Raw genomic sequence first — 9228 nt, 5'->3', positions numbered from 1 at the left:
TTAGGGGTTGGCGTTGCTGTTGGGTTGAAGCTTGGTTAGGAAGTTTCTTTGTTTTTGTTTAGCTAGTTCCTTCTCCTATGTTAGCCTTCATTTGGCTCATTGGATTTAGCAGCACCCACTAGTGGTTTCCTTTGTATTGTCACTGGGGTTTTTGTGTTCATTACATCACTGAGCAATAAAATGCTTTACCTCAGCCAACTACAGCTGGCTTTTGTTCCACCCAGCTGACCCTAGAGGCTGGATGGTAACACCAAAGGGAATTCGAAGCACATCCTCACTGAGTGTTTGAGAGCTCTGGCCGAGGGCTGCTACTACAGGCGCCACAGCCAAGTCTTTAAAGCCATAGCAGGTGTTTCTGCTTTTGTCAGGGTCGGTGAAAAGCCGGCATCAGCTGCTAGGACCACTTCTACTGGCCTGCTAGCAACAGCACAACCCAGGAGAGCAGCTGAAGTTCCAGAAACTGTTGGTGCAACAGTTCTAACTAGGTGCTGATCATTCTGTCAGACCTCCTACTTCCTGGGAGGACCACACTAAGGTGACCAACATGAAGAAGAGGGCAAATTATGCTGAGTTTGCTATAATGACTTATCCTGCTTGTGTGAGGCTTCCCATTGGGTCCAGCAAAGCATTTAAACGGTGTTGGCAGAAGTAAAGATGGGCGTGTGGTGATTAAGGTTGATTAAAGAAAAACTGTAAAGTAGGAGGAGCTTATCAGCAAGGAGTCTGTTTGTTAGAGACTTGAGATGTTCTCTTTAACAGACACACTGACTGCTCACAGGGGTCGCCACCCTGGTCGGGTCTGACGTTGGATTTGGACTGCGTCTCCTTCTTTGCCATAATATTAATTTCTCTGTTCTTTCTAGAATTATCACACTTGATCATAAACAAATGCAGGACAAGAAGTGTTTGAAGGTGGATTCCTCTCCGTTTTGTCAGTTTGTTTTCTCACATTTTGGTTTAACATCTGTCTCTAAACATCTGTCTGACAGTAAAACACAGTGCAAATCAGTCATCAGTCATCAGCGTCCGGGTGGCAGAATGAAAACTGGTAGCTATTGATTTGCTAGTAACAGTAACAGGAAATGGTTAGAAGATCATGAGGTTTTATTCACGCTGGGCCACATGAAGCTACCAGTTCTAGAGAAACACTCCCCTCTAGTGTCCAGCTTGAAAACTGCACTGCAAAACACTTTCATATGGCCTAAACTATTTATTTAATAAGTCATGTTGTTTTTGATGGAGTGATCCAGACCTAAACGTATACCTCCCAGTCCAGTGTGTCGTATTCCTCGTCACTAGCTCCCTATAGGATGGACTATACATCTAAATTCTCGTTGTATGAGGCAGCACATAGTCAGGCCCCTCTGATCTCTGGAGACCGTCTTCTATGTTCATAACAGAGACTGGAACATGAACCTCACTGTGGCTTTTGTTGATGCATCTCAGCTATGAAACAGAACATCTCAGGGCAGCCTTCTTACAACATCTACTCTGTTGATTGAGGGCTGTACCAGTGTCAGCTTGCTTCATTTCAACCTCCTTTTGGAAACCATAAATAAGGCTTGCTTGCTTTATTAAAAACTCTGTGAAAGACAAATGTGGTTCTGTAGGGCTGAAACAATCCACTGACACGTGAACCAAAGGGAAATGGCACATTGTGTCCAGCAGATGGCGCTGTTAACACAGTATATGGTTTATTCCAGTCCAGCAGCATCCTGTAGCTTAGACAATGCCTCCAACCACACCTGGCACCTGTCCATCACATGCAGCTTATGTCTGCTGGGCCACAAAGTTGGACCAATAGAAACTTGCTGTGAAGACAAAGCATTTCCTGTTTCGGTTCGTCTCCCTGCAGCGTCACCCAGCTGGCCGGCTCTGGTCGACATGCAGCATTTAGTTTCTTGTGTATTTGATCAGTGTAGTTTCCCAGAGAGACACATATTCAGAGGCAGAAGAAGACCGTCTTTAATAGAGGTTTTAAACAAGTAAAATATCTTTTTAGACACAAGAACACTTTCTGAAAACAGAAGCACTGAGATTCTGTCTGGCCACAGAAACAGGTTGCACATTTATTCATCCAACAATAAATAAAAATATGGATAGCAGCCCACCCAAACCATTTGTCTGCTCTGAAGAAGATGCATCTGAAATGTCACACTAAATATTTCAAACTATTCCAGTTCTGAAATTATCCACTACGGCGTGTGAAGAATGCTGCAAAACATAACGATGAAGAACTTCAGCCAATCAGACGCCTTTTCATTCATCTCCTGATCACCTACTGTCTTCTGCCACATGTCCAACTGAGAAAGTCAGGGTTGGTGAGGGGCAGCAGGGCCGACATCCTAACAATATACCCTGTTTGTCTACAGAACACGCCCATAACCCAACACACAGCTCTCAAAGGAATCCACCAGACCGTCCCCAGCAGGGTGGACGGCCACAGCAGTCGCTGCACAGCGCCAACGAGTCAGACTGGTGGAAGGGAGTCGGTTTGCAGAACAGGTCACTGTGTAGCCATGAAGGCATCTTTATGTCCCCAACTCACCGCCAGGTTCAACACACCCAGAGCCTTCCAGCGGAGTGATTAGGAGCATATCAGGACCATAGCTGTGTGACCAGTGTACACAAATATAAGCCACACTTGTCCAAAGAAAAATATATCTTCTTAAGCAAAACATTTTTAAACCAGTTTCTAAGGTAGATTCATTCCAGATGAACTACAAGAACCGTTTTAATCCATGTGATTAATCTAATCAGGGTTTCTGTTTTATTGTCAGTGTCACCAGATGAAGCTGGAGAGAAGAAACCTCTAACAGTGAAACACTGACCCAAACACGTGTTGATTTAACAACTCCACGTCATCTCTCTCAACCTAAAAGGGGCCGCAGATCATTTAGGATTCTACCTACATGGATGAAATGAAAAGGAGCAAAACCGTCGAGGTCCAAACAGTGACATAGACTTCACAGCTGACAGGGTTTCATTGAGTCCCTCCTCCCACATGGTACACACAACGTACCCACCCCTGTTCCCATGTGTACCTTCTTTTATTTGCCCTTTAACTTCTGGTCTCTGTTCCTGGCTGGTAGCCACTCAGTCCACTAGCTGGACCTGTAGCTGATCCCAGGCAGCAGGTGTCAGTCAACACAGACCAGAAGTTAGAGGCTGGAGGACTCCTTTGTTGCTCTGATAACAGCCATAATTATAATATTATTAGGGTTGCTTCTCACACTCCCTCCAGAGACACAGAACGTATGAACGCCACCGTTTGCTCTTCAGGACTGAGCAGAACGATGGGGCTCAGCTGAGCGGGTTGACTCACATGTGACCTGTTAGACAAACACTTCCACTAAGTTTGAGAAGCTGTTTTATAAAGCTGTGAACTACAAAGCCTGAAATTAGATTGTGTTCAGAAACGCGCTCACTCAGCCTGACTGTGTGAGCTTCTGCTAACGCTAACAGTCGCTCTGTTTATTTTCTGGGTCTTGTTTGCTTCTTTTCACACAAGCACACGTGTTGCAGAGAGCTGAAATGAGGAACAACAGTGGACTAGTCTTTGTATGTGTATGTTTGTGACCAGGTTGTGTGGGAGCCTCTAGGAGGTCCAGCGCCACCAGGCCACCTTCATGCGGTCCCACACAGCATCTAAAGAGTCAAAGGCAGGGCGTACGTCCAGGATGGAGAACTGGTAGGTCTCCTTGTTGATTTCACCGTCGTAGTAGTCGATGACGTAGCGGACCTCCTTCCCACAGCGATCGATGATCCAGTCGTGGCGGTCAAAAGGCAGTTCATAGCTGCACACAGACATCAAACAATGTTTCAGAAAACAGATTTTATGACTTGAGTCACCCGTCTAAAATAACTTGACGTATTTCTCAACATTTGGAAAGTGTCTCATAAACCACATTAATTCATCCGATCCAGTGATCAGTCAGCTTCCCATCGGGACAGAGCGACCAGCGACTGACTGAACCTACAAAGGTCACGGTTCTCAACCAACAACGCAGTAAGACGGGGAAGCTCGTCCTGCCCCGCTGTGCGCCTCAGGCAGGCGTGAATTCTTTCTACATGTGGCTCATCAGTACAGAAGGCTGATAACCAACATACACGCTCATGTATTTATGAACAGACTGATAGCAGGAAACCTGTCGATCATAATTAGCTTTGTTCGTTATTAAGGGCTACTATTTCTGACACTAGGGCCCAGAACTGTAGAAGGTCCTGGGTTCCAATCTCTGCCTGGATCTTTCTGTGTGGAGTTTGCATGTTCAACAAGTTGTTCCTTTAATTCAGTAAAATGCTTTCCCTTTTGAAATGATATCTACCAAACATTCTCGTTTTACACCAGAACTCAAACAAAGCATTAGTTGTGGACATGTTGGAGTTGAGGTGGTACCCAGTCCGTTCTGTAGCCCACCTCACCGCTATGGTGCAGCTCTGACATGTTTGTATTTCTTTGAACCAATCAGTGGTCATGGGCGGGGCTAAGTGTGCGGGAAGATGATCACTGTGACTAAAAGGTAAATGTAGCTGTGAGCTGCTTACTGCTTGTCCCCAGTCTTTATTCTCATTGTCAGGGTGGCAGGTTGCTGCCTGCAGGTTTTCTTGTTCATGTTTGACATGGCAAAGAAAACGTAGATTTCCCTTTCCTGTATTTTCTAACGATGCCACAAAGCAGTGGAAGTTCTAACTAAAGCCGAGCAGAGACCGTGTGAAGGCGCTCACCCCATCCAGTGGCGGACGCGGGCCCTGGGCGAGAACTCTTTGGCCTTTCCACCGAACCTCTTCAAGGTTGGCCCACATGGACATTCACTGCAAGACAAAACATTCATCGATGTCAGTTCTTTGACTGGCAGGCACATGGTGGAGAGTGCAGACTGTGCAGTCCGATGCTGACGGGTACAGAAAGATGCTGCTGGTTTGACTCACGCTGCGTGCAGAGCTTCCCATTTCAGGATCTCCTGCCAGGCCTGCTCGTTGTTCCGGTTGTGAATGTGAATGATGTTGGTCATGTCTTGAGCGGCGAGGTCATCGTCACGCCAGCGCCACCTGCAGCACAGAACCAAACAAACAGGACTCAGCGCCACTGTTTCATCTAAAGTCACTGTGCAGCTTGACTCGTTGAGTTCATGTCTCGACTATGCACTCGGCTATTAAGCCAATTAAAGTCACATTTCACAACAATAGAAGAGTTAGAAACAAAGAGCACATGATGATGGAAATCTGAGCCACAAACAGAACCAGGAGGGCATGAGGTAAGTTCTACTCTGTGGGACTGCGTGATCAGGAAGTTCCAGAATACTCTTGATAGGAGCTGTGGAGCAAACAAGGACTTACTGACACACTGGTGGCATTTACCAGCAATGCCTGGACACCAACAACTATCATGTATATAAAGGTGTGTAACTGAAAGAACAACACATGTATGACAGTCGCAGCTTCCAACCCAATCATGCTGCAGCTCTGTGAATGAAGGTTAAGGCCATTAACAGAATGACCAGACATCACTGTTCACCCGTAAAGGTATCTTTGACTCAGCACTATGGATACATGGTGCTCAGGTAAAGGCGGCTGCAGGTAGTAATAATCTAATAAACTGTTTCTGCTGACTCGTAGCGGTCTGCTGCTCTTCCACTGTGAGTGCACGCTGGGGAAAAAAACGTGTTCATTCACAGCTGTGGCTCTGAAAACTGCAAACAAAGGGGCTCAGAATGGTCCATAGAGCTCTGATCCAGCAAGATCCACCGACATGCAGGCAGCACAGGGGAAAGAGATGGAGGGGTGATCTCTATCCAGAGTGTCTACCTGCACAGGTTAGTTCAGTGTCTAAACAAGACAGAAAAATAGACAACACAGCTTCACTACTTGTACTTGATTAAATCCTCAGTGTAAACCAGACACCAGTGGTGGACCATCCGGTGGTTTAGTCGGTATCTGGTGGCTTTGATCATCAAGACAAAGAGGATTTTCTATGTCGGGCTTTAGATGAAACACTGCAGGGCAACTGTGGTCCCCGTTGTGCTGAACACTTCCTGAGATGCTGGGTTTGAAGTGCTGCCAGCCTGCTCCTGGAGCTGCCTGCATCGTGGCTGGCATCTGGAGGCGCAAGTTGTGAACTACAACACACCAAGTTACCAGAGCTACTCTGTGTGAGCTTCATAAAAAGAAGAGCCTGTTTCTGATGCCACTGGAGATCACAGCTTTGGGATTCAGTCTGTATTATACCATCATGCAGCCCCGGTGGGAGAGTCCCACCTGATTAGCTTTGGTTCTGTTGAGTAATAACAACAAATCCTTCATGGGAAATTGACCTACTGACCTGAGCAGCCAATTCATGTTATAGTTTCCAGCATAAAAAACACAAATATCACCTTCTGTAGTTTTGTAAATGTCCTGATAGACAGTGTTTAGTGATGCTGGATGTGGTGACCACGGCAGCCTGGCTACAGGTCTGCAGGTGTGACTGGACACAGAGGGCACAAAGCAGGCCACTTCAATTATTACAAATTCACAGAGTACGGACTGACCCCTTCCGCAGCATGGCGTTCCAGAACATCTGCTCAGAAGGGTAAACCCAGTTCTTCTCTGCACCGTGACGGGGAATGGTGGACTCCTCTCTGGACAGGGACAGGGCGAAGGGCTGGTCTGGAGATGGGGTTTGGTTGGGAGGAGGCATCTGCACGCACACAAGAGATAAACCAGCAACACAGTTTACACTGTGACCTTTAAAACGGTGTTAAAACATTACATGGAAAAGATGTACATACAATATGATCACCAGCATAAAGGCCACCTCCAGGAGCACACACGCCCAGAGTAAATGTCTGGTGTAAGTACGACCACTACTGCTTTTAGGTTCAAAGACAACAACATTTAAAAATTGGAAAGCAAGGTTGTATGTTTCAAATAAGTTTGAAGTTTAAAAATTGTATCACCTTAGAATTTTTTTTATATAAAAATGATTTGATGTTCACTAAACTCGAAGATAAAACGTGTGTGTTTATTACATTCTGTCATCAACAGTGTAAATGTTCTCTCTTGTTTTGTGAGCTGCAGTCCATCAACATCTTGTAGATTATGCATTTCTTTACTTCCACTTTCACCCTCTCTCTCCCTGTCCACCCACCACCCCTGTACTTCATTAAAGTGGTGCCGGTACCATATTTGCCGGATCGATGTCGTTCTTCATGCCCGCCGTTGCACCCTTCATGGGACACTCCACAAACTCGTAGGCCCGGTCTTGGTGGACTGGACCTGCTTCTGCTGGAGGCGACGCTGCAGGAGACAAGAACACCTGGTTGAGGAACGGCGGCCAGCAATACGACCAGTCAAGAAAAGAGAGTCTGCTGAACTTGTATATTACTGAATAATGCCCAGGTATACTACAACCTGGTTAACAAACGGACCTTAGAATTGAAACACCTACCTTTGACAGGCTGAGCTTGATGCATTGGACACTCTGGAGGTGGCGACACTGAGACAGACAGACAATGAGGACCACAATTCAATCTGTCACACAACTGAATGTAATTTATTATTGAAGTGAATAATGCAGCATGATGACAGGTAACTGTCTTGCTGGTCCCTCAGCACTTGTTTACCTGCAACAGGCTGAGCTTGATGCATGGGACACTCTGAAGGTGGCGACACTGAGACAGACAGAGAGTCATATTACAGTGTGTTCAGAAGATTCAGTCATGTTTATTACACACTATACGTCATACTAATACTGACACTACCACTGCTGTACCTTTGACGGGCTGAGCTTCCTGGTGCATGGGGCAGCCCTGAGGCGGGGCGGCCATCATGGCCTCTGCCCTGACCGTGGGAGCAGCAGGTGTGGACACGGAGGCTCCCATCCTGACCTGTCTGGCATGGACACAAACACAACACACTGACATAATCACACAGTTGACAAGCTGTATTCAGCTCAGTGTCTTCTGAGCTGATCTTATCGCTCATCAGACAGACTAATAATTCAAAGTACTTAAATCAAGTCGGAGGAGAAATAAATGACCCTACAATTCTACAGTTTCATTTAGCAGATGCTTTTATCCAAAGCGACGTGCATCTGAGAGCAGGTACAACACCAGCAAGGATCTACTCTGGAGAAAACAACCTGGATAAGAGCCATAGACCACGTCAAGGTGTGATAAGGTGATGATGCTGATAGCAGGCTGTAGGGAGGTGATAGGATTATTACTATTATTATTACTATTATTATTACTACATCCTGGACAAAGAATAGCATCCGTGTAACCTAAACCACGACAGCAGGTATATGTATGTATTCTAGCAGTTATTCACGTGTAACAGCAGTGACATGTAACACTGACAGGGTCTGTTGAGTAAGCAGCAAAGGAGGCTCGGAGGAACTTCAAGGTGTCTTACGAGCATTTAATTACACAACACAAGCTAACTAGGTGTCATGTTGTGAGGATAACAAGTACTAGTCGCCGTTTTATTTTAAAACGACCCCATGTCGCTACGACGTAAGATGCGCGTTAACTGCTGACTGGACTGAAGTTATCCTCGTTTAACCTCACAGTTAGCTTCTACGGCTACCAGCATGTATCGGCTAAGCTAGTAGCAGTAGCATAGCCTGATTCAACACCTCTGTGTCCTTATCGACTTTACCTGAGATCCAAACAGAACAAACAGGACAAACGACACCTGAGCCTGACTGGGTTACAGCTACTAGCCTAATGCTAATCCCTACAGCTTCTTCTATTAGGCAGGCTACCAGCAGCTATGCTAACTTTAGCTAGCGTGCTGACCGTCTTCTATACTTTTAATCTAAGCGCTGTTTGAACTTGTTAATCCTTTATCCAGGACGCCTCGCCGGCTTCCGTCTCCTCATCTAACGTACGTTCGGGTCCAAACATTACAGGCGACAGAACCAACTAACCTGTTTGGGAAGCGAGCCGAGCAGCGGTCCTCCGGCAGGTTACCGTCCCAATGTCAACGTGCGGGACACAACCGAGGCGTCACGCACCGGGGTTGTGCAACGCTGCACGTGCGGTACGTAACGCAGTGCGTCATGACGCTGCCACAGACCGACCAACGTCAGCACATGGCGGCGTGGATGATGTAAGACCATTGGACGAGCTGCAGCGTTACAGTCAGTCAGTCAGTCAGTCATTTTAATTACAACATTATTAATTCAATTCAATTTTATTTATATAGCGCATATTTACAACAAGTCATCTCATAGCGCTTCACAAA

General features: G+C 46.2%; 1 protein-coding gene across 1 annotated transcript; it reads right to left on the bottom strand.

Annotated features, from left to right (window-relative positions):
- Positions 1 to 1941: 1941 nt before the first annotated feature.
- Positions 1942 to 9000, bottom strand: hccsb (holocytochrome c synthase b). The gene is made up of 9 exons (XM_008291300.1): positions 8912 to 9000; positions 7754 to 7872; positions 7605 to 7652; positions 7430 to 7477; positions 7163 to 7278; positions 6531 to 6679; positions 4933 to 5052; positions 4729 to 4815; positions 1942 to 3797 (listed from the first exon to the last, which is right to left on the bottom strand). Exons 2-9 carry the CDS (start codon positions 7860 to 7862, stop codon positions 3599 to 3601), a joined length of 876 nt encoding a protein of 291 aa, XP_008289522.1. The 5' UTR covers positions 7863 to 7872; positions 8912 to 9000; the 3' UTR covers positions 1942 to 3598.
- Positions 9001 to 9228: the final 228 nt, after the last annotated feature.

Source organism: Stegastes partitus, unplaced genomic scaffold (genome assembly GCF_000690725.1).
Source record: "Stegastes partitus isolate 25-593 unplaced genomic scaffold, Stegastes_partitus-1.0.2 Scaffold731, whole genome shotgun sequence".
In the NCBI taxonomy this organism is placed as follows: domain Eukaryota; kingdom Metazoa; phylum Chordata; class Actinopteri; family Pomacentridae; genus Stegastes; species Stegastes partitus.
This window is presented reverse-complemented; position numbering and strand designations above follow the sequence as displayed.

Excerpts from the sequence above, each read along its gene's own strand:
- hccsb (XM_008291300.1), bottom strand. The coding sequence starts at position 7,862 with ATGGGAGCCTCCGTGTCCACACCTGCTGCTCCCACGGTCAGGGCAGAG. Across the intron at positions 7,478-7,604 it reads TCAAGCTCAGCCTGTTGCAG|TGTCGCCACCTCCAGAGTGT; the intron begins GTAAACAAGTGC and ends TGTCTGTCTCAG. Across the intron at positions 7,279-7,429 it reads TCAAGCTCAGCCTGTCAAAG|CGTCGCCTCCAGCAGAAGCA; the intron begins GTAGGTGTTTCA and ends TGTCTCCTGCAG.